Source organism: Xenia sp. Carnegie-2017, unplaced genomic scaffold (assembly GCF_021976095.1).
Source record: "Xenia sp. Carnegie-2017 unplaced genomic scaffold, XeniaSp_v1 HiC_scaffold_20, whole genome shotgun sequence".
In the NCBI taxonomy this organism is placed as follows: Eukaryota; Metazoa; Cnidaria; class Anthozoa; order Malacalcyonacea; family Xeniidae; genus Xenia; species Xenia sp. Carnegie-2017.
Genome location: NW_025813483.1, coordinates 10,281,032 through 10,306,680, shown reverse-complemented (window position 1 = coordinate 10,306,680; position 25,649 = coordinate 10,281,032). Strand labels below are relative to the sequence as shown.

General features: G+C 36.5%; 2 protein-coding genes and 1 long non-coding RNA gene across 3 annotated transcripts; all 3 read left to right on the top strand.

Annotated features, from left to right (window-relative positions):
* The first annotated feature begins 279 nt into the window (after positions 1-279).
* LOC124441223 (moesin-like) lies at positions 280-10,465 on the top strand. Its single transcript, XM_046991657.1, has 16 exons — positions 280-521; positions 932-1,054; positions 1,844-1,927; positions 2,043-2,138; positions 2,297-2,404; positions 2,516-2,605; positions 2,889-2,968; positions 3,219-3,302; positions 3,861-4,007; positions 5,091-5,187; positions 5,387-5,550; positions 6,472-6,581; positions 7,914-8,074; positions 8,630-8,707; positions 9,312-9,533; positions 10,049-10,465. Exons 2-16 carry the CDS (start codon positions 1,043-1,045, stop codon positions 10,211-10,213), a joined length of 1,698 nt encoding a protein of 565 aa, XP_046847613.1. The 5' UTR covers positions 280-521; positions 932-1,042; the 3' UTR covers positions 10,214-10,465.
* Positions 10,466-13,109: 2,644 nt separating this feature from the next.
* Positions 13,110-13,909, top strand: LOC124443367. The gene is made up of 2 exons (XR_006947640.1): positions 13,110-13,173; positions 13,827-13,909. It is a non-coding gene; the product is annotated as an uncharacterized LOC124443367 (long non-coding RNA).
* A 1,238-nt stretch (positions 13,910-15,147) lies between these two features.
* LOC124441664 lies at positions 15,148-24,290 on the top strand. Its single transcript, XM_046992130.1, has 8 exons — positions 15,148-15,489; positions 16,368-18,761; positions 18,849-19,193; positions 20,392-20,739; positions 21,616-21,651; positions 22,209-22,401; positions 23,136-23,248; positions 23,472-24,290. The coding sequence occupies exons 1-8, from the start codon at positions 15,411-15,413 to the stop codon at positions 23,636-23,638; spliced, it is 3,675 nt and encodes a 1,224-aa protein (XP_046848086.1). The 5' UTR covers positions 15,148-15,410; the 3' UTR covers positions 23,639-24,290.
* The last annotated feature ends 1,359 nt before the right edge of the window (positions 24,291-25,649 follow it).

Genomic DNA, 25,649 nt, shown 5'->3' with positions numbered 1-25,649 from the left:
TCTCAAGCCAGCGGTAATGAAACAACGAAAATGATAACGATTTCGACAAAACATTTAGCGCCGATAGTATGTTGGGTAGCACTTTTTTATCTTTTATTGCTTTCGTATCTTACTTGGCATCGAAAGCGATCTTCCCGAACTCAATACTGGTCTTATAAATGTCTTCCGTATGAATAAATAATCCTCTTAAGCCCTTGGCTTGTTAAAGATCTTTCACCGTGATTTGAATAAAATTTAAATTATAATTGTTAATAATAAAAGGCCATAAATTCCAGTTGACACAATTATCATTTCTGTCTATCTGCTAACTATATGAATGACAACAAATGCATTGTATGAAGTCTATTTGACTAGAGACGTCTTGCTGTTTTCAACTTGCATTTAAATACTTCGTTTATTCTTGCGAATCAAGCGTTGACTTCATAGGAAGACGAAAGAAAGCCTGGAGATATAAACTGATTCAGCACAAGAGAAACGTATTCGCTTACAGGGACAAATCGAGAAGGAATCTTCCATTGAAGGTATGTTCTTTTTTTTGAAATCACTTTGCGCAAAGTATCATTGATAGGCGAAATTCAAGCATCAATTAAAATGTTTCACATTCGTTTCGATGTTATTTGTTTTAATTGGGCAAAGTTGTTTATGTCTGACTAGGTCATTTAGCTCATCGTCAAACTATACCTTTATAAGTTTTCATGTCTAAAATGTATTTGTATTATATGAAATGACAAGTCAACAACGTACATAACACACCCCACCCGTCGCCGGAAGGCTTGCAGCAATAAATTTTTATTATGTTCAAGTATGTTTAGATACAAGACCACTTTCCCTAAGTATGTATGGTCTGTATTGGCTACATGTTTGTAAGACGTAGCGTGCTCTTACTAGCCGCGCTAAAGAAAGCTATTTTAAAGTCTTTTGTCTTATTTAGAGCTCAAATTAAGTGGGCAGTTGAACTTCGCACACGATACTCGAGTATTCGATAAAGAGGCTTTACTGATCGTGACGTCGCAAGACACGTCACTATTGAAACTATTCGAAAATGCCGAAGTTGGTGAGTTTAGACGTTCTGTAGTCACTATTTCTTTCTCTAAACGATTGAAAACTATCAAAACTGGACAAATGTGCATGATCGTAGTCGAAAAGAACTTCGATCATTCAGTGGGAAGATTAGCAAAATGCAGAAAGCAAAGTAATTTACATACGTAATGCTTATTTAAACTGAAGTTAAGGTATAATGTTGTTTATATGATTCGCTCAAATGGTCAGACAAGTCTTTCACTTTCAGCATTTTCATTTTTAATTCCTCGTTTTCAATATAGCACTGTATGATACTCCTGGGTTCAAACCATTTACTTTATAGCACTGTATGTTGGAAAATTGTAGCTAATTATAATCTCCAGGTTTGTAAATGTAGATCGTCCAGGTTGGTATAGTCCTGAGAAGTACTGTTTTTGTTGTTGTTGACTGACGTTTCGACAACCTTAGCGGTAGTCATCTTCAGAGTCAAATGAGGAGTAAACGTCAGGTTAGCCATATTTGTTATCTGGTTCTTACGTCATTGTATTGTGTGTACAGGAAATGTTTATTGTCATTGTGAATTAGTGTCATTGACGTTTACTCCTCATTTGACTCTGAAGATGACTACCGCTAAGGTTGTCGAAACGTCAGTCAACAACAACAAAAACAGTCCTTCTCAGGACTATACCAACCTGGACGATCTACATTTACAAACATGTAACGATACTCCCAGGTTCAAACCATTTACTTTATAATCTCCAGTTTGATGTATCTCGAATACATGAGGCTGCTTCACCTCAATCATTGCTAACTCTTACTGTAGATGGATGCAATTGTGTCTACGGATGCCAAGGACCTGCGTATTCCCATCAGTCAGGATACTACAGGCCGTGAGCTCTATTACAAGGTTTGGTAGACATTCATCGCTTTGGTGTGACGTCATTGCTAGTCGTTGCTTGGCGCCATAGTACGCCTCATCTTCGTGTCGACGTTAACACGTGTATACGCACGTTCTTTTCTAGGTCGTATCTTTCATTGGCCTCAAAGAAATCTGGTATTTTGGCTTGGAGTACCAAGACACAAAAGGTTTTATAAATTGGTTGAAACTTAACAAAAAGGTGACTTCCATAGATCTTATTTATAGATGTCGGGTTTAGATTATACCATCGTGGAAAAATTCTTTCTTGCGACGAAAGTTTTAGTCAATCTTACAAATTTAAGCATGTGTGCGTGCTATTTAAGGCTACACAAGTCATTCCTACGTTGTTCATTTCAGGTGAGTCAACAAGATGTTAGACAGGAAGAGAAGACCTTACATTTTAGGTTTCTCATAAAGTACTATCCCGAAGATGTCAGCGAGGAGCTAGTCCAATTCGTCACTCAGGTAAAATGTTCTTTTACATGTTTGCACAACTTGTCTTATAACTATATATGCAACTCACGTGTTACATTGGGCATTTACCGTAACATTTTTGCATATTTTTACCACAAATAGGAAGTATTTTTTTCACAAGCGAAAGCTGCAATACTCAATGATGTCGTGTACTGTCCATCGGACAAAGCAGTTTTGCTGGCTTCATTGGCGGTAAGTTTTTCGTCATTGACTTGACTGACAAACGGTGTCATAGTTTATTTTCCTAGCAGTGCGAAGACTGTCGTTCTATATTACTCATTCATCACCACCAATACTGACACACGTTATCTTAGTTTATATCTTGTATAGTTAAAAGACTGTTCTCATTCTCTGTTGTTTATTCGTCACACGCATTACTTAAGTTATGTTTTATCTGTTGCAGAGACTGTTTTCGTTGTCTTGCACTCGTTTTCTTTACTGTACTCTACACTAACACTATACTTGATAAATTTAGTGTCAAGCCAAACGAGGTGAATATGCTGAGCTTTCATACGCGGAAAGGCTTCTGAATAAAGAAAAACTATTGCCAGACAGGTTTGAAGATATAATTTTTACGTCTGTGAAAACTTTGAGTTGCTGTAAGTTACACGAAAATGTAAACGCTCTGAGGGGGAAAAAAGTTGAAGATCTCAGTTATTTTAACGTTCCTTTCCGTCAAAGTCTTTCGCTTACCCTTGCCTTTTTGACACATAGTGTTTAACCCGTTTACATTACACGTTGTCTTAATGAAGTATATATACTCAAGAGAGTAATCTTGAAGCTACATGAAGTGCTTTGTGTACAGGATTGTCAGGCAATATAAATTGACGAAAGACGAGTGGGATCAACGAATCACGGAACTTTGGGTACGCCATGGTGATATGATGAGGTATAAGACTGTGCTGAAATTCGGCAGTATGATTTGCGTTGAGTTTGGGGTAGTTAATTTTAATGGTGTGAAAATATAAAGACCATTTCAAGTCACTCCACAATTGACTTGTTTCCAGTTGCGAAACCAGTCCAGTAGGGCGGGAATAAAAATTTGAGCTGAATTAATCATCGTTTGTTTCAATATCAAAAGACAATATTGGAAGCATGTTTTCCAAGGTTGCTACATGGGAAGCATGATTTTAACATCACATCGATTGTCGATTAGTTGTTTTCCAAGGTTGCCACATTGGAAACATGATTTTAACATCACATCGATTATCGATTAGTTGTTTACCAAGGTTGCCACCTACATGTTCATCTGTTGTGGGTGGACAAGATAGATCGAAATTTTCTTGCTTTATTCCTTAATATATTAGAATAAAGCAAGTTCCTTGCTTTATTCTAATATATTAATCCTTAAGGATTAATATATTATGTATATACTCTGATGATGGCTTTGCTTTATCCTATTCCTATCCAAGATGATCTCATCTTCTTTTCACTTTGTTTTCCTCAGCGAAGATGCAGTTATGGCGTATCTTAAGGTTGTGCAAGATCTTGAAATGTATGGTGTGACATTCTTCGAGATTCAAAACAAAAAGGGAAGTTACCTGTGGCTCGGCCTTGATGGTTACGGCTTGCATATTTACGAGAGGGAAAACAGGTATGAATACTGTGTGCACCTGCGAGTTGTAATCTTTAGTAACTAGGTTTTTCATCCTTTCGCTTGTGTCAAAGACTTCGAAGTGTGTATGACTGGAAGTTTTATTATATAGTTTTTATGATTTTGTTGCAAAGAACATTGTAAAATGACTTAATAAAGAAATAAAAGATGTTTATCGTGTTTGCAGTTTGCACATGCAGGCTCGTGCAAATCGAAGAGACCCTAGGCAGAACTCAAGATCAACTAAAGAGATTGCATAAGCCAGTGCAAGCACGAATTACATCTTTTATAAAATAACAATAACGTGTAACAGATAAATTTGAAACAAATACTTTAATTTTTCCTGCAACATATATTCACGATTGATTTCCAAATTCTCTTTGGTTGATTCAATTGATTTTGCTCAGATCGGCTTGCGCAGGCAAATGCGCACCACAAACTCAGCTATGCACCAATCAGCGGACCGTTGTAGTGTTGTTATCTTATAAAATTTTATCAGTATATGTTATGACATGTGATTGCATAATTATACTTTCCATGAAACCGTGCACCTATTTTCTGCATCGTTTGGGACATTTTATTCACACGTAGAACAGTTACGAATACATGTGTCGATAAATATGCATTAAGATACCGTATAGTTAGACCACTTACATGACAAATTATCGACAAAAACGACCATTAGCTAAAGCTAATTTTATCTTATGATGCACAACGAGTAAAGTTAAATATCTCTAAGAAGACGTAATCAATTCATGCAGATATCAAAATCAGAAAACTGTACGGTAATATTTCGTGTCAAAAACTCTGAATTGTGGATAAACCACATGCAGAGGGTGTTTTCACTGCGTTAAACTTTAGGTTGCATTCGAGGGGCAGATGCAGTTGAAAACGGTTGTAATATATGAAAACAAAGCAACGCATTTGATATTGAGGGCTAGTTGCTCGGTCACTTTGTAGACTTAGAAAGAAAAACTTCTGGTTCTGCGTAACGCCACAGTTCGATGGAGGCGATGGTTTTTCATTTATCTACTTCTTGAACGTATGTCCACAGTCATATCAGTTTTATTTCTTCCTGCATAGGTTAACTCCGAAAGTTGGTTTTCCTTGGTCCGAAGTGAAAACGTTGTCATTCAATGGCAGGAAATTTTTCATAAAACCTCTAGACAAGAAAAGTCCGGTTTGTACCCGTTCCCTCTATATATCGTCCATTCCCCTCAAAAGAAATATTTAATTTCATTTTAACTGAAGATATCATTGTCAATTTTTCTTTATTGTGAAATTGTCTATTTACTGTGACTTACGAAAACACTCCAAACTCTATGATCATTTGAATCTTATTGATTACGAACTAGCTCGTTTTCATTTCTTTGCTATAGGACTTCGTGTTTACTGTTTATTCTGTGGAAATCAACAGACAGATACTGGCTTTATGTATGGGTAATCACGAAATGTACATACGACGACGTCAAAATGAACCGACGACTATCACTCAAATGAAAGCAGAGGCAAAGCATCAGCGACAGATAAAGCAAGAAGAGAAGTAATTTTAATGAATTACGATTTTCAAGTTCATATCACATAGACGTTGTTTAAAGCAATTTGTAATAATATAGCAGTAACAGTAACAGCGAAGAAACGAAGCTTAGGAAACACTTTGCTATCGAATAAGATTGTGTCTTTTGCTTTATATGACATGCTTACTCCATACAACATGCATAGTCTGTACGGCATGCTTCTCCATACAACATGCTTACTCTATACAACATGCTTACTCAATACAACATGCTTACTCTATACAACATGCTTACTCTATACAACATGCTTACTCTATACAACATGCTTACTCTATACAACATGCTTACTCTATACAACATGCTTATTCTATACAACATGCTTACTCTATACAACATGCTTATTCTATACAACATGCTTACTCTATACAACATGCTTACTCTATACAACATGCTTATTCTATACAACATGCTTACTCTATACAACATGCTTACTCTATACAACATGCTTACTCTATACAACATGCTTATTCTATACAACATGCTTACTCTATACAACATGCTTACTCTATACAGCATGCTTATTCTATACAACATGCTTACTCTATACAACATGCTTATTCTATACAACATGCTTACTCTATACAACATGCTTACTCTATACAACATGCTTATTCTATACAACATGCTTACTCTATACAACATGCTTACTCTATACAACATGCTTACTCTATACAACATGATTATTCTATACAACATGCTTACTCTGTACGGCATGTTTAATTCTCACGACATAATTACTTCATAAAGAATGCTTATAACATCTGTGTTACACTGTGAAAAAGAAGAATTAATGCTATAAGTTTACAATGACATTTTGTTTGTTGTTTTTTTTTTTTTGTTATGATGTGATGATGGAAACTTGAGTTTTTTGTCCTAATGTCGTTAAGGTTGACGCTTAAAAAAGAAAGAGAAGAGAGAAAGAAGGCCGAAGAATTGAACCTACAGCTTATCGAGAAAGCAAAAAGTCTGGAAATAAAAGCTAAGGAAACCGCTGAAGGTGATTAAAAACATTCCTTTTTTTCAGACTCATTTCAAGGTTGAAGTTTTTTGTTTCTATAGTGCAAAAACTGAGCTGTTCATGACACGAATATTCTAGAGTCAATCGACTTCTTATGAAAAAAGAATTGTTTATCTCCCGACTTTGTCGGCTTCAGATTTTTGGCGGGAGATAGCTTTTTAGTTACGCTGAGGTCAACGGTTTTATCCATTTCATCTAATATAAAACTGCACCTTTATATATGAGGACTCGCACGAACGGTCGGTCGAACGCGTCTGTTCTATAAGCCTTTCATGATCATGAAATTTAGTTGCTGTTATTGTATGAGAGTGGTAAGGGTAAAAAACTTACTTGTACAGTTTGTTCCATTCCTTTATCGCCACCTCCTGAAATTACTCCCTCTTATCATTATGTGTACTGCCGTGGCGCTTGCAAGATTTTTTTGTGGATGGAGGGGGATGCTAGGGGGTGTTGTGGAGGGGAGGGGATTGCTCTTACAAAGTATACTTAATGTTATTTTTTCTTGTACGAATAAATAATATGGTCTTGTTTCATAGCATCCCCCCTTATGCTGGGTAAATATACGAAAGCGGCGCACTTCTGTCTTTTTTTATGAAAAACTAGTATTGAAAGTTCAAAACAAGGAAACTCTCGAAGCATCTGATATACTAAAGTTTTAGTAGTTAAAGTTTGCCCATGTTTTGTGTGGCAAACTTCCTACATATATAAGAGAAGTGACGGATCTAGGGTACGTCAGAATAAACTACTGCAGCATATTTTGACATATATTTACATTTACATGTTTGTAAATGTAGATCGTCCAGGTTGGTATATTCCTGAGAAGGACTGTTTTTGTTGTTGTTGACTGACGTTTCGACAACCTTAGCGTCAGTCAACAACAACAACAAAAACAGTCCTTCTCAGGACTATACCAACCTGGACGATCTACATTTACAAACATGGAAACATCAGTCAACAACAACAAAAACAGTCCTTCTGAGGACTATACCAACCTGGACGATCTACATTTACAAACATGTAACGATACTCCCGGGTTCAAACCATTTACTATATATTTACATTTCTAGCCACTTTAGAGGCATATCTATGCATTGGTAAAATCGTATTCTTTGAAAACCAATAGTATTTTCTTGAAAGCACTTCGAATTTAAAATGGAGTGGTTATAATTTATTTTGACAAACGCTGGATCCGCTTCTGTATAAGATAGAGGATTTTTAGTGAGATTCTGCATCCATGTAGTTAAAAATTTATAGATCAGTAGAAAAACTGCCGGTTTAACGTAAACGTTTGATTCCTTTTTATTTCACCAGCTTTGGAGATAGAACGTCAGCTTAAACAGGATTTGGAAGAGTTACATAAATTAGCGGAAGACGAAAGTGCCAAGGAGCGTCAGAAAAACCAGGAAATTGAACAGCAGAAGCAGGAAATTATCCGCCAACTGAACGAGCAGCAAGTTGCAAACGATTCCTTGGTAAATTCAAAGTAACTGCGTGTCAAAGAAATTAGTCATGAGTCCCTTGTTTGTATGTAACAGAGAAAAAAATGTTTGTTCAAGTTACAGCGATTATGCCATAAAATGTTTTAACAATTTTCACGAGAGTTGATTAAGCTAACTTTATTTTAACGCGAAGAAATGATTTATTTTCTTCATTGAACTTTACTCGACTCAGTTGAACTTTATTATTTACACTTGATGAATATATATTTTTAAAGAGCTGGGAAATTTTCGCGTTTGAATTTGCTTGAATACAATGGCACATCCATCCCGCCACTCGAGTTTTACTCCTGCTATGTAAATTTTAGAACATAATTTTTCATTGTAGACTGAATTTTATAGTTTAAGCAGTTTAACAGTGAGTGAACATAGAAAAATTTACAGAGCGATACTAAATAAGCGAGCTGGCTACCCCATTGGTGTTCTGTCACATGACTTTTAGCCAATAAGCGTTTAGCCTTCACGAATTCTATATGATAATACAAGCTATTTATATTGTTCTAACGGGGTCCATTCGACTTTCTCATATAGCGTCAACAACATTTGGCTGAGCAGCAGGAGTTGGAAAAAGTGAAGCGTGAAAAAGAGATGAACGAAAAGCTTTATCTGGTAAGAGATGAAAAAAATCTTGACTTACCGTATTTCCTCTATTTAGTCACCAGCCTCATTTTAATCCTCCCTTTCAATAATCACTTCCACTTGAAAGGTAGCAAAACAGGAAAATAGCCTCGGCCTTTACATTTATCCTCCCCTCCGGCTAAATTGAAAATGACCGGAAGTCAATCTCACGATGAAATCATAACAAAATACGAATGCTCTTCATTTATTTGAGCGTTTATTGGTTGGAAGTTATGAAGACGAAAATCAAAATAATCACTTGCTCTGTGTCAAAATTTCAGTCAAAATTATAGTCACGTGCTTAAGTTTTTCTTTTTTCAAAATGCGCTTACTTGATTGGACATTCGAAAAAATAGAAATTAATATTGCAACATTTGTGTTGGTGTTAGTTAGTATACGCTAGCAATCTTACGTGACAAATTATTTTGCCCTCAGCTTCTTTTTAGCTTCCCCTTCTTATAATGCTCCACTAATTGAAAGATAGGGGGGGGGGAATGAACCCCCAGTGGGCTGAATCGAGGAAATTCGGTATGTTTTAAAAATCTTTATGTTTTCACATCATCATAAACATGTGTTCATCATGTTTCTTCATCAGGCAAATACTAGAATGGGACATCTCAACGACAGAAGGAAAACGCCTGAGAATAACTACAGTTATTCACAACCTCCTGTCGAATCTCATCACAACGCGTACGTACCTGGTGAATTCGATGGTGAAGCAAGGTCGGCGCATGAAGTGGATAGACTAGATAATCCTCCGTCGCCTGACTACGATCGTGAGGTGTCGATGGAAGGTTATGTCAAGAACTATCTTGATGTAGGTTTTTCTTAATCGCTTTGAACCGTTTCAGTCAAGGCTGGAAATTTCTGAGTTTATCGTCTTGCTTGTGTGGCATTTTAAGCTATTCTGTTTTTTTTAATTTAAGCTGTTTTATGTTTATGGTTTTTGTATATCTGTGAGGTCATGATGAATGGACAACAGAATACGGGAACAGTACCCACACTTCACTTCCTAAAATATAAACTAAGATAACGTGTGTCAGTGTAGGAAGTGATGAATGAACAACAGTGAACAAGAACAGTCTTTACACAACATAAAATATAAACTAAGATAACGTGTATCAGTGTAGGTAGTAATAAAGGAACATCTGAGAAAGAGAACAGTCTTCACACTACCTAATATCATAAACTAAGATAACGACATAACGCGTGCCAGTGTAAGTAGGAATGAATGAACTACAAAGAACGAGGACAGTCTTGACATTATTTAGCTTATGTCGATGTTAGCCAAATGTCCTTGAAACTCTGCTTATACATGCTTAAATTTTGCAGGAACTAACCAAAGATCTTTCTTCTGTGGTCGAGGACACAAAACTAACTAATTTGGATCGTATTCATGTTGAGAACGTCAAAGCTGGAAGGAATAAATATAATACGTTGAAGGCAATACGTGTAGGCAACACAAAACAAAGAATTGACGAATTTGAATGTATGTAATATCGTCAGAAAGGACGGTAAAAATTCTTAAACATGAAGGTCAATGTTTTCTGCCTTTTTGGCTTGTTATAACATGTTTTTCGATTATATACAAAACTGCAATTTTCTTAAATAGTTAATTATCTTTAGCTTTTAAAATTCAACACGTCATTTGTATTATGCAACCTTTTAAATTGTTTAGTTATGTATTTAATTACTGCACGTCTTATTTTATAATTCAATGCATTCATTAAATTGTTTATTATGTATAAATTACTGGATATATGCAATTTATTGTAGTTGTATGAACTTGTTTGTCCTTCAAGACTGCTTCATTAATATGATAACATGTAATAATTTTAATTGGATAAATGATTATGTTTGTTGATATTGACGATTTACCCTATACAACTGCTTTTCCCGAAAGAAAATTGTAAAAATCGACTGAATTCGAAACCTTTAAACTCCGAAGGCAAAATTCTGGCAATCTTCGCCACCAAAGAGTAACAACATTTGCAAAAGTAATGCAGTCCTATGAAAATACATTTTTTTCATATACATGCACGCGCCCCTTTGACATTATTAAGCTAATTCTATTGCGTCATAAAAGAAAAATTGCGATGCCAAGCTGGCTTGTAAAACGTAACTAGATCGTTGCTCACACAATTAAAATAATCACGTCGAAATATAGCCTAAGGGGATGTCGGAAAAGAAACGCGAAAAACGCCTCGAAGAATTGTGTCGTTCACGTTTGCCACGCGCCCCGACAAATGGAGAAAAATGGCCTCAACTTTCTGAAAAATCATGTCAGAATTTTGTCCAAGTGCGGAGCCCAAGTCCTCGGGGAATGTTTGCCACCGTTCGTGGACCTGAAACGCCTAACAGACACCAGTTGTTCCCTGGTACACCCAGAACGAACGATGTTCTTATGGGAGCAAAACATAGTGCACACGAGGTGACCGCCATGCCCAAGCGAAAGTCATATCAGGGCGCGCACGACGTGATGAAGAAGACGTTCTTTCCCGGAATTTCTTCACAAGTTATCACGCATGCGGATCCTCCGTTTCCTTCAACTGACACACAACCTTTACCTCCCATTAATCTACCCAAAGCCCATGAAGCTGTGTCCAATACAGCAAAACAAGGTAATGTTTTGTAAAAGTATTTGATTTAGCGAATTCAATTTATTGCCTGCTTTTATTGCGTGCACGCTTGAAGGTCAAAATTGAGGAAAGGTTTTTCTATTGGGTATCAATAGTGTCGACATAAGCATTTAGAAATATCATCCTGTTAAACGCAATCTATTCATTTCTTCTATTGAAATTATTCATCTCTAAAAACTCACTATTTACAATGACGTATATTACTATTTTAAAACATAATGCTTTCTTATGCTATGGGTTGAATAGTTTGTTATAAGATGGAAAGAAAATAAGAAATTGTTTGTGGTTGCTCTTATTTTTCACGATGTCGATTTATACTCTGTTCATGGTATGTTGACCAAAGTAACTATTAAGCACAACTTCTTTTTCATGAATTGACAAATCTATGAAATACATTTAAAGTTAAATGAAGACTTTCAAGACAGTTTTTTGTTTGGAAATTCGCATTGCTTTTGCATGACCAGTTAAATAAAGCGATGTGTTAATCTTTTCTGCAAGTTACTGCTCATGTGCTTTAGTGGGAAAAGACAACAGACCTTTCACGATACACGGACAAATGGCTTTTGAAAGTACCACAAACTCCATCGACATTGGGTTATCTGTTGGGGAAGAACGCGCTGGCAAACGCAAACTGGAAGCTTTGAAACGTGTCGAAGAACAGGAAAGATTACCCTTATCTCACCTTTCCAGGCGACAACCGAGAGATAGCGAATCGAAAAGTAGTAAGAAGAAGCGCGCAGGTGCAAAGAGGGGTAAAAATGAATTCCGTAGATTCACAAAACCGTTAGCATGGAAATCACCATGGCCTGATGGTGAAAATGCTGACATGTCTGGCGTGGAAACAGATTGGACTGACATCAACTGATGATCTTTGTAGTGTTTTGTCGATTAACATAATATTTCTATTTTATTTCGTTTATGTAGAATTGCAAACTTATTAAGATTTTGTGATTGAGAGATTTGATGTGTTAGATTGTTGGGTTCGGGACGTGTGTGTGTGCGCGCACGCACGCAGTTTCTGGCCACAAAGTTGTAATACTTGATTTAGGAGAGGCAAAATTATCAATGCTGTTCAGTGACGTACCTGCCTGATTGTTTGGTCGTGCTATATATAAATTTCAGATCAAAAGCATGATTCGCTTGAGTGAACTGCAAAATGTTTACATAAAATGCTTTTTAGGTATATCATTCGTGCATTCATCGAAGCTACATGTTCTCCACATGCTTCCGAAGCTTTTATTTAACTCGAATGACCCTTGAACAAGCCAAAAGGGTGACTGGAAACTAGCACTGAAAAGTAGACCTTATGCAAGAACGGTTCATTTATTCATTTGTTTGTGTCTGTATAATAAATATAAACAATCCAACCTTTCTCATTTTGCTGGAGGAATCAATTTTATTTTTATTGAATCAATATTTTAGTGTACATCAATGCATGTCGGTCAATAAAGCTATCTGGAACCATGGCTAGAGCCAGTCTCCACGACGCTACCAGCCATTTTGCAGTGACCACTGACCATTGGAATTTGTGGGCACGCATGTAAAATGGCGGCAAGAAATTGAAAATAAACGACAATAGAACAACAATTGCCTTTTCGCTTTGTAAACATTGCTTGAACATTGAAGAGCCACGCAGTGAAGACTTTACATTGACTTATACCCATACATATGGCAAAAACAATTCAGTGTGGTCTTTGTTTCCAAGGTTTTGTTTAAATTGCTGTTGTTCCTTGAAACGTTCATTTTCTCAAATGCAAAGCTTGCTGAGCAAATGAGTTATAATGAAGATTGAAGAGCACTACAGTTGTTTGAAAATAGGTAAGTTAGCGTTGGTATTTTAAATGAATATTGAAACAGTAGACTCTCTTGAGGAAAAAGACGACTGTTTCCCAAGGGAAAATACATCGCGTGTTTTGCTTTATTGGTTCATTTTTCGACGTAGACATACTCGGCAAAACGCTGTCGAGGCCTTAAACGATGGCTGCAGCACTTTTTGTCATTATTTGATTGATGTTTTTGAATCTTTTTATTGGTAGCCGAATTTCAAAGCCCAACACGCTCGAAAAGTTGAATTTTGTTTTTGTCTCTATACTTTGGTTGTTTTGTATAATAAAGAGCAGGCAACCATAGCGAAGCGTGGGAAACACTCAAATCGTGCGAAGGCTTCAATTTCCGGGGGGACCAAGCTTGTTGACAAGGAATTTTTAACGTCTTCATTCAAAAACCATTCGATTTATTATTTTATGTTCATGCAGGTGTTGCGTTTTAAGTTAATAAGTCAAGGCAACTGACAGTAATTCCAGCCCATTGTCATTGATGTCGAAATGCTCCGACTGCAAGATTTAATGGGCTCGAGTTAGTATGCAGCAAATTGACAATACTTATATACTTAACGTTTCTTTAGGTTGAGCGGTCTTTTTTGTTTGCTTTGCATTTACTTTTGTATCTAATTTGTATTTGCTTTTGTTTAGTGTTTAGTGTGTCCCCACCGTGTTAGTAATGCGTTTACTTTACTGTAAAATATACCGGCGAATTTTCGAAGAGTCACAAACTACCACGGGTTTATCTTCATGCGTAAATGGCATTTGTGCCTATACTATTTGGTATGTTTGTATCTGCTCTATAATTTATTTTTGTGTATTTTTTTGTCTGTTTTTGGAGGAGTGGGGAGTCACATATTATGATCAGTATGTGCCTCGACTGAGCCCCCCCCCCCTCCCCCCATATTATCGAATTTGCTGCTCCACTGCCCGGTGTTTTAATATCACCCGACACATTTTTAATGAATTACCTACTGGTTGTCTCTGCCTATAGAAATTTATATTCACTGATTTGTTAACGTTTATTTCTGCTCTTGTAATGACTTTTATGTCGTTGTTGTATGTGCTGTTTCGAAACACCATTGACGAGTTATCAACAAGTTATAACAGAATGCAAAAATTTTCTATATTTTTCTGTCTACTGTTGAGTCTACGTGAAATTAACGTAAAAACTGCGCGAATGTACAATCTTCACGTAAAAAAATCCGTTAAAATTTATATCTGTTGATCTTCCATTCTTCATATTCTTCTTCTTCTTTCATTTTTCTTCATCTTCCATTGTTCTTTATCTTCCATTCTTCTTCATTTTTCATTTTTCTTCATCTTCCATTGTTCTTTATCTTCCATTTTCTTCATTTTTCATTTTTCTTCATCTTCCATTGTTCTTTATCTTCCATTCTTCTTCATCTTTCATTTTTCTTCATTTTCCATTGTTCTTTATCTTCCATTCTTCTTCATCTTTCATTCTTTTTCATCTTCCATTGCTCTTCATCTTCCATTCTTCTTCATCTTCCATTCTTCTTCATCTTTCATTTTTCTTCATCTTCCATTGTTATTTATCTTCCATTCTTCTTCATCTTTCATTTTTCTTCATCTTCCATTGTTATTTATCTTCCATTCTTCTTCATTTTTCATTTTTCTTCATCTTCCATTGTTCTTTATCTTCCATTCCTCTTCATCTTTCATTTTTCTTCATTTTCCATTGTTCTTTATCTTCCATTCTTCTTCATCTTTCATTCTTTTTCATCTTCCATTGCTCTTTATCTTCCATTCTTCTTCATCTTCCATTCTTTTTCATCTTTCATTGCTCCTCATCTTCCATTGTTATTCACCGTTCATGGCTTTTCATATTTCATGGCTCTTAATATTCTATTGTTCTTCAAAAGTAAAATAATATAATTACCACAACAAGACATGGCCTTGCTACGGCACACCATTCTAAAACAAAAACCCAAATTCCCAAAAAGTCATCGTTCCTTACAAGGACCGTTAGTTTGAGTTCCGCTCTGAAGAACCCGTCATGACAGGTGTCTTTTACGCATGGCAAATCAAAGTATTTGGTGTTTGTCTCACAGGTTGAACTGTTTAGCAAACTTTGTTTTCTCTACAATATTTGAATCTTGGCGTACGATTTTTACTTTTGATTGTGATCTTTATTCAAGTTTGATGTGATTAGTCATGCATTCAGCAATAAAGAGTATATTATGAACACATGCAAGACAAACTATAACAATTATGGCAGCTGTGTTTTGGCTCTTTATCGTGATATTCTTATCTCTTGAACACCACGTTGTGACTCACGAGAACAAAATAGGTAAACATGTTGTGCTTATTTTTTATTTAACTGGGGGTAGTTTCTAGTGGCGTAGCCAGCCCTCAATTTTGTTCATGCTATGTAAATATTTAGGTGTTCACTCGATGCAAAAACTATACATTTCTAAAGAAATGAATGATGATTTAATGTTCTGAAATTGACAAAGCATGAACACAATTGCGAGCTAGAAGTTTGGACCCGTTGGCTGAATTTGATTATATTTATTATGCCTTAAAAGGTTTTACTTGATGTTTGTTGTGTTTTAATGAAAAAGATTAATTGGAAACTACGTAAAGTTGTAACGTAGCTATATTTTAACAAAAATTTGAAAACTTTTGCAAACTATCGGAAACTATCCCTATTGGAAAAAAAGAAACATTCTTGAAGGCTAAATGGAAGACTTTTATCAGTAAATAATCTTATGTCTTTATTAAGTTCTATAAATAAACAATTAGTGAAAGTTAAACTAAAATCAAACGAATAAATTTTATGTATATGTTTTTATTTTATTCACGTAAAAAATGTGTTACATGAAAGCGAGTCAATTTCACAAAAAAAATTATTTCAGGATTAATTCAAGGGAGACTAAACGCTGCTTTTTGATGATTGTGATGAGCCGACAATGTTTGTCGGCCATATTCAAGAACCAGTATGAACTTGGAAGGGGCCATTTTTATAATGGTTTAAGTATACGCAATAATAATTATAATAATATAATATGTATATATATATATATAGCTACAGAATAATTATAATAATATATTATCTATATATATATATATATATAGCTACAGAATATAGAAGTACCGCTTCTTCGAAGTATGTAAGTTAAAAAGCCTTTTGCATTATGACATAAATGTTATCAACTTTTCGTTAAGGAAATGGTAAAGATAATCTTCAAGTACATAAAATTGTGAATACCGGCGAGAATCTTCAGAAATCATTTGTTGCAAGAAAACAAAACAAAAAGAGCTCTGTTCATGGAAGAATTGTCAAGTTCCGTACTTCTGGTGTTGCTAATAAAAATATCAATAGAAAAGGATTGGCTTTAAATGGATTATTTCCACGTCAAGATCAAGACACCCAAGATCCTATATATCTACAAAACACTCGCAAACACTCGTCAAACCCTCGCAAACACTCGTCAAACCTTCATAAACACTCGCAAACGCTTGCATACACTCGTCAAACCCTCGCAAACACTCGTCAAACACTCACAAACACTCGCAAGCACTCGTCCAACTCCATTAACTCAAAACTTCAAGGCAATGGGCCTCAACTAAAAACCGGAAAGAGCGTTCCCAAATCTTTTCACACAAAAAAGTCACGTCACATTATTAAAAACGGACGTTCAGACTCGATGTTTTATCCCAACAAAGCAATACACGGAGACTTTTTCAAAGTTCATTTTGTGTCAGACGGGAGGAACGACTTAAGCTCCCGTTCGATTGGCCATTCATTATTAAAAATTACTCCATGGCCAATACCGAATTCCGAAAACTCGGAAGGCGTTGATAAGTTGAAAAGTTTTCTATCCAATGATGGTTCACCATCGGAGAATGAAAATGGTCAAAATGGAAAAGGTTACTTTGAAAACTTCAAATTAAGTTTACCTTCAAAGAACAATTCTTCCCAGCATTCATCGCGCAGCATCAAAAACTACCCAAGCATCTTAGAGCACAACCAGATGACGCCACTTCGCTGGGACGGTAATCTTTACGAAAGCATCGGTAAGCAGATTGTCCCACCACCATATTCTATGAACAACCCCAACAACATGGAGTATCCTTACAATGCTGCGGATGTAAATGGAAACGATTTATTAAAAATTGTCCCTAGTTTGGACGCTAAGAGTGTTGATAGCAGGCTTTTCGATGATTTTGAGTTTCTTAAAGATACTAACGGACTTTATCAAAATTCAAATAGTGACTTGGTCATGAAGCCTATTAATGGTGGAAACCAAGCGACAGAAATCCATGGTGACCAAAGAACAAGTGAAATTGACGGATTAATTTCAGGGGCGCAAATCAGGCCTGCAGTTCAGCCATTCACTGCTCACCCCGGCGCTTCTTCGCGCATACAAGAGTCACCACATCTTGGAAAAAAGCCGCTTCCTACAAAACATAGATCTTCGAAAGCAGCAGCCAAAAGTTCAAAAGGCAGAATTCATTCCCGTCATAAATACCAAAAGAAGTGGAAAAACGTTGACAGCAAACCGCTTAAATATAAAGCATCTGAGCAAGACTTCGTAAAACTTGAGCTCGAAGATCCGTTTTTTTCCATAAGAATAAAAAAAAGTCCTAGAAACAAGGGATACGGCTCATCTCGCGTAAAAGTTGATGGACTGCATGAAGATAAACCCGAAAACTCATACTTAAAAAAAGCTCCAGGAGTATACAACAATATATTGCCACAGGAAAAACAGCCGCCGCAGATATTTAAATCAACGTTTGGATCAATACATGGCTCCTTACATGGCGAACCACTAATATTTGGCGAACCCGTGCCACAACATGTCACCGATAATTTAAAAGGTAACGGTCATTCTGAAATGGCTGTCGATGCTTCTAATGGCAAGAGCTCTGAAAAACTATACCATGATGAAAAGGTCAATGAACCGTCTCACGTTAGCCATGAAATTCACCAAACTTTCCAAAGTTTACATGGACTACCTGGACAAAATCCTAACATAATTCTGAATATCCCTCCTAAGCACTTTTCTGAAGTTTCCTCCTTTCAACCTTCCAGCAATAGGAACGTATCAAAGACGAATTCTCGGACAGCGTCAAAGAACAGCAGTCCAAATTATGAGAGCGTCGTTGTAAACCCAACAGTTGTCGGTCGCATTCGACCAAATATTGTGAAAAGTGTCAACAGTCAAGGTTTTCATGGTGGTGGTATGGCAGGAGGACAGGGTGGTGGTGGTGGTATGGCAGGAGGACAGGGTGGTGGTGGTATGGCAGGAGGACAGGGTGGTGGTAGTATGGCAGGACAGGGTGGCGGTGGTATGGGAGGAGGACAGGGTGGTGGGGGTATGGGAGGAGGACAGTTTGGTTTTGGTTTTGGAGGAGGACAGGGTGGTGGTGGTATGGCAGGAGGACAGGGTGGTGGTGGTGGTATGGCAGGAGCAGGTTATGGGGGTGGAGGAGGACTATACCGGAGTGCTGGCTTAGCTGGAGGTGTGGTCAGAGCTGCAGGTGGGGGACCTAGGTTTTATGGTGACCAATGTTTTGGTGACCCAGATAATGACAAGGAAGCAGATGAATTTCCAGGTATCTAAAATCTTTGACAATCAATTCAGCATAGTCGTAGAAAGTTTTTTATTCTTTCCGTGCTTTGATTGTTTTTCTTCTTTCAAGCTGTTATGGATATTGTGTTCCTTATCGACACGTCTGATCGCGCCATGTTCAATGACATGAAGGATTTCATAAAATCTCTTTCACACAAATTCACCGTGGAACCAATGGCTACTCGCGTTGCTTTGGTTACATTTAGTTCTGATGCCTCGATATTGTTCGGCTTCACTCGGTACAGCTCTCGGAAAGAACTCGACGAAGCCTTAGATGAGCTTGAGTATCCCTCATTCGTTGCACGAAAATCTCGTTGGAAACGCGCATCTGGCACGCGGAAACGTTCAATGATAAAACGGAAAACGTGGAACGATACCGTCAAGTCTGCTTCAAACACTGTGCAATCGTATTCAGGTACTTTTTTATTTTGTTTTCGTGGAATCTTTGCTACTTATCAAAGTTTCGTCTTATGTAAAGGTATGCAGAATGATCCATATTAATCTCTTTTTTTTTGATATCTTAAGAGCAGTTAAATTTCATGGAAGGAGTTTATCCTCCATCATTAGAATGGAATCCAGAATACACAAACTGTAATCTGGAATCCTTCAATGGAATCCAGAATACACAAACTGTAATCTGGAATTCATCAATGGAATTCAGAATGCACAAACTGTAATCTGGAATCCTTCAATGGAATCCGGAATACACAAACTGTAATCTTAAATCCTTCAATGGAATCCGGAATACACAAACTGTAATCTGGAATCCGTCAATGGAATCCAGAATACACAAACTGTAATCTGGAATCCTTCAATGGAATCCAAAAAAGCGGTCGTTAAAGAGAATGTATGTCAACCAAGATGCATTGCGTGCAAAACAGGGGGTGACGACAGTATTGCTGGCCAAGAAAATGAATTGCTTGACGCCGTAAAAACTCTCACATTATGTATTCATTTGGTATCCAGTGCAGGCGATTAGTTTTACTAAAAAGTTTGTTTTCAATTAGTTTTAACAACTTCTTATTTAAAAAGGCTGACCGAGGTAGGAGATTGTTAGTGGAGTAATTTCTTTCGAGTGAATTTTCAGTAAGTCTTACTTCACGTTCGCTTCATTTAGTGTGTTGCAGGCTCAGAAAGTTAAGATATGATATAAACACAAAAAAGCGCGAAGCACGTCTTGGTCGAGACATAAGGACATGTCCATTCTAAATTTCACCATAGGCTACGTAACAATATGAACCCAGCCGAGAAAGAATTGTAATTGCTTGCCACATGTCCCCCTTTACTTGGCGAATTCTTTGAAAAGTTTGTACACCTTTCGTCTGGTGATTGTTGCCGATCGGTCACACTGCCAAGTAAAGGCAAATTAAATTTACCAAACATCACTTTAGAAAAAGCTTAATTCAAAATAAATCTTCACTTTATAAGTATTGCCATGCAATGTATAGCATATAGAAATGCGTTTGTGAACGTGCGCATGCTCGACGAGAACGTGCGCAAACTGGGAACGACCTTTAATGCGATTAAGAAAAGTTTGTCAACTTTAACAAAGTAAATGATCTCGTGAACAATGACCGTTACATTGATTCATTTCTATGAAATGCTTATTCCAGATGAACCGTCCGTGCCTACAAAAAGAGACGACGATACAAAAGCTGTATTGATTGGTCGTGGCTTGCAGGCAGCACTTCTACTATTCCGTGATCCGACTGCCAGACAAAACGTTCCCCACGTCTTGATCGCCGTCACTCACGCTCCTTCGGCAGACAATTTTCTATATCCTTCTCGGGAGTTGCACGCTAGTGGTATTAACATTTTTGGTATCGGTGTTGGACAGCACTTCAGCAAATTTCAACTCTTGATGATGAGCAGCCTCCCGAAGTTCCGACATCTTTTCAAGGTGAAGACCTCGCTTCAGTTGAAATGTCTTGCTGCTAGCGTTGCCGATAAAGTTCTTCGAGGTGACTATAGGTTATCATTCTATGATTAGAAAAGACAGAGAATTTTTGGGAATAGATAGTTATAATCGGTGGCGGGACCACACCTGAAGTTTTTAAAGAGCATAACGTCGAACAGGGCTCTAGAGGGCGGGAGGTGTTCATTAATATATTCAGTTGTGCCCGACTGATTTCTTCTGAAAAATACACCCCCATCCTCAATTAACATTCTATGACTACCTGGACGCCAAACCTGTTCACCTATGTAGGAGAGTCCTGGAGTTATGTGCTCTTGCAGTGAAGTTTTTTAATCTGCAGACAGTAATATCCCATTTTTCTGGGGTTAGATTTTGCACAAACCGATTGTAACATAGGTAGTCAGGTATTTTTCTAATTTTTATTCAAAATTTAATCTTGTCACGAAGGCGTTTTTCGGTTTATTGGGAAGGCCATGTCAAACAGCCCCCTCCTGTCTACGCCACTGATTGAAACTTTACACGCCCCTCCTGTCTACGCCACTGATTGAAACTATACACGCCCCTCCTGTCTACGCCACTGATTGAAACTATACACTATATACATTTTCTTTAATGGAGACCAAATATTCATGCAGTTATATTCTACATATAGTTTATATTCACTGAAAAGACAACGTATTTAGAAGTACCTTGAAGTTTCTAAAGTAGTACATAGAGGTCACCTAGAGAGACATAGTATCTAGGGATACCTAGTAGACATTAACAGGGATGACGTATCTTGGAATATCATGAAGTCAGTATGAGGGAGAAAGTGTTTATGTGTATCATATAGTCATGAAGTGGGCCAAGTATAAGGGAGTACCTTATGTTCTCCAAGATGGACAGATACACGGTTGATCTTACTTTATGTGTATTCTTTTAGATATCCAGACGCGCGTCTGTCCCGCATGTTTTCATGGTAGGTGGAAGATGAATTTTCCGAGAAAATAAAAGCGACATCTTGATTAAATATCGCGTGAACACCAGCAAAGAAAACGTCCTCAGTTTTCTTTTCCGTTTAACTGAACGGGCTCCAAATTTATGAAACTCCTTCAAAATGACCATTTTGAAAAATGAAACAGAAAGCATAAGTTAAAACACACTTTATCACAGATAAGACACTCGAAGTCTGTTGCACGAAGGCAAAATAGCGCTATTCACTGGGTAGCAATTATTTTTGAACGTTTCAAAAATTCTAGGATTCTAGAAAGGGAAAAATTCCTGCACCTTGAATTCGTCAATCAATGAAAAAAAATATTGGTGTTAAGGTGACAAAGTTTCATCTTAAACATAGCCACTTACTTCATAAGTATCCAATATATTTTCATGGGTAAAACTATGAAGGCTCTGTACAATCGCTCTCTGCTGTTTCTTTTGCTAAATATATAAAAGTTTTTCGACAGCTAGCTAACCACAAGTAAAAGGAAAACAAAGACAAAAAGGGAAAGCTAATGTGTTCACGTTATTTCTCTTCAGATCCCCAACACGCTGCGTGTTCTTACTGTTTTAAGCACGGTGACGCCAGCAACATGGCCGCAATCATCCATCAACCTCCCCCGAAGTTTGATCTTAATTTGCAATCGTATCCCAATAGCGCAACAGGAACCGGTTACATCGACTCAATGTTTCCTGATATGATTCCATTCCGAAGATCAAAGATGCTATCAAGGTGTTTCTTTATTTCAACATCTTTTGATGAGTATACAAGTTTCGACATCAGATCATTCTTATATATATTCACACATTAGCAGAGACCGCAGAAGTCACGAGACTTTATCATATAAGATTCAAGTTAAATCATCGAATCACTCAAATCATCCGTAATAAGAATATTGTGCTGGAGTATATAGAACTTAAGTTTCAACATCAAATCGCTCGTGATGAAGACACTACATTGTGATATATAACAACTCAACTTTCAACATCACATCACTCTTAAAGAAGACACTAGTCTGGTATATATAAGAACTCAAGTTTCAACATTAGAACACTCCTGATGAAGACACTAATCTGGTATTTTTAAAGACTCAAGTTTAAACATCAGATCACTCCTGATGAAGACACTGGACTGGAGTATTTAAAAATTCCAGCATGAACATTAGATCACTTCTAATGAAGACACTAGTCTGGAATATATACGGACTCAAGTTTTAACGTCAGATTATTCCTGATGAAGACACTGTACTGGAGTAAATAAAGATTCCAGTTTCAACATCAGATCACTCCTAAAGAAGACACTAGTCTGGAGCGTAAAAGCACTCAAGTTTCAACATCAGATCATTCCTGATGAAGACACTGGACTGGAGTAAATAAACATTCCAGTTGCTACATCAGATCATTGCCAATAAACAGTGCACTGTTATGTCTTTCACACGAAAGACAACAAAATTGTATTTTCTTAAGGATTAGATCTTCTAAGCCACATGACGTTGCACCGACTCTCCAAAATTCTGCTTTCGATGAACCATTCCAGCTTGCTTCAAGTCGTATGCGAATGGGGAATCATAGATCCAGGGGTATGTTTTTATCTACAGCTATTTTTTAGTTAGTCCAATCAATCCACTTCACAACGTCACAGTTTGTGACGTAAGCACTCATAACCATAACAGTGAGAGAAGGCTTATTCATCCGGCTGATAAATTTCCATAAAAATGTTGGTTTGTGCATGACTTCACCGAGCTCAAAAAGACTCATTTAAAAAACACGGCTTATCTCCATGATTTTCTTTATCTTGAGCAGGCAAAAACGAAGGCAATTCAAGAGGAGATCCGAATGCTAAAACGAAAGTTCATTCGAAACACCAACATAACCATAAACTAAAAGTTAAAAGATTACTTGGTCAACGTAGTAAAGAACTCTCTGTGTTTAAATCCAAATCGATAAAACGTAAGACAAAAAAAACTTAAAATGTCGTGTATGTTGGGTTAAACGAAAGCTCTGTCAATGAAAAAATGATTTGAAGAAAGTCTCGGTTTGGTATATATATATATATACATATATAGCAGTGTACTTGCTAATACAGTTTACTGGTCATTCTTGCTTTTACTACATAATTTAAAATACTTTGGTATAAGCTTTTTTGTTTGCTTTATTATGAGTTCGTGCCTGCTATAGAGAGCCCATGAAATGGAATTCTCTAAGCTTTTAAACAAAAGATCACCCGAAACTGCGATGGACTTTTTTTTCAACATTTGTTTGCACGTAAATTAGAGAATTTATGGTTGATCTTTTCCTCTATAAAAGCATCTTTTACTTTTATTCATTCTCGCCAATGTTAATTATATTTGCCTAATATCATGTAGCTTATTAACTTCAACAAAACGTTGAACTTTTTGATAAAAAAACAGACAGGTTTGTATTTTCAATTCTTGCATAAAATCGAAAACGAACACCATGTTAAGATAGGTTGGTTGAAAAATGACACAGTACAAATTATCAAATTTACAAAAACTTCAATAGCTCAAGCAGCAAGCATGAAAACACAAATGTTGAAAAAAAGACTTTGGCAGTTTTAAGAGATATTTCATCAAAGAAAACAATAAAGTTAATGTCATTGAACAGACGGCTAGTTGCTAAAATACATCATTTAACTAACCTTGACGGACACTGGGGGAGCTAATCTAAACCTAACCTTACCCCCCAAATAACTTTGTCAAATAATGCTTCTTTTGATAGACTCTGATTTCGGTTGAACTTTGCACCCTTCTTTATACTCGCGGATGTCAGAAAGGTACTAATTAGCATTAATGAAAACTGATCATGAAACTAGACATGAGGTAATCAAGTGTGAAAAAAGCCAATTTCTAAATGGGACAATCTTCTAAAGTCGTGACTGTGCTTCATTGTTCATTACTTCGATAAAAAGTAATGAATGTAAAGTTTTTCTAAACGTTATCGCTTTTTTGCAATTTGAAATTGGGCGCGATTGCCAAGAAAATAAATACATCGACTAACAATACATGCCATATTCTTGATTACTGAATTTTTCAAATGTTTTTGAGAGTCTTTGGTGTTACTCTTTTTAGTAATGCTAAAGATACACCCATGCTCTTTTTACGAAAAATTCATTACAGATAATGTTGTTTATTGTGGCTTAATGTTTTCATTTATCAATTTCAAGAGTAATGGTTATGACGTTTCTCTATCGGTATTTTTTCATTGTGTTTGGCTAAAGATTTAATGATCTGTTGTTCATTCATCACTACCAACACAGACACACGTTATCTTAGTTTATATTTTAGGTAGTGTAAAGACTGTTCTCGTTCTCTGTTGTGCATTCATCAATAGTACCTATACACAGTCACACGTTACTTTAGTTTATATTTTAATTTTAGGTAGAATAAACACTATTCTCGTTCTTTGTTCATTCATCACTACCTAAACCATCACACGTTATCTTAGTTTATATTTATGTAGTGTAAAGACTGTTCTTGTTCTCTGTTGTTCATTCATCACTACCTACACTGACACACGTTATCTTAGTTTATATTTTATGTAGTGTAAAGACTGTTCTTGTTCTCTGTTGTTCATTCATCACTACCTACACTTACACACGTTATCTTAGTTTATATTTTACGTAGTATAAAGACTGTTCTTGTTCTCTGTTGTTCATTCATCACTACCTACACTGACACACGTTATCTTAGTTTATATTTTATGTAGTGTAAAGACTGTTCTTGTTCTCTGTTGTTCATTCATCACTACCTACACTTACACACGTTATCTTAGTTTATATTTTAGATAGTGTAAAGACTGTTCTTGTTCTCTGTTGTTCATTCATCACTACCTACACTTACACACGTTATCTTAGTTTATATTTTACGTAGTATAAAGACTGTTCTCGTTCTTTGCTTTTCATTACCACACACACACCTACATGACATTAAATGCACACAACTAATGGGCATGAGTATCTAG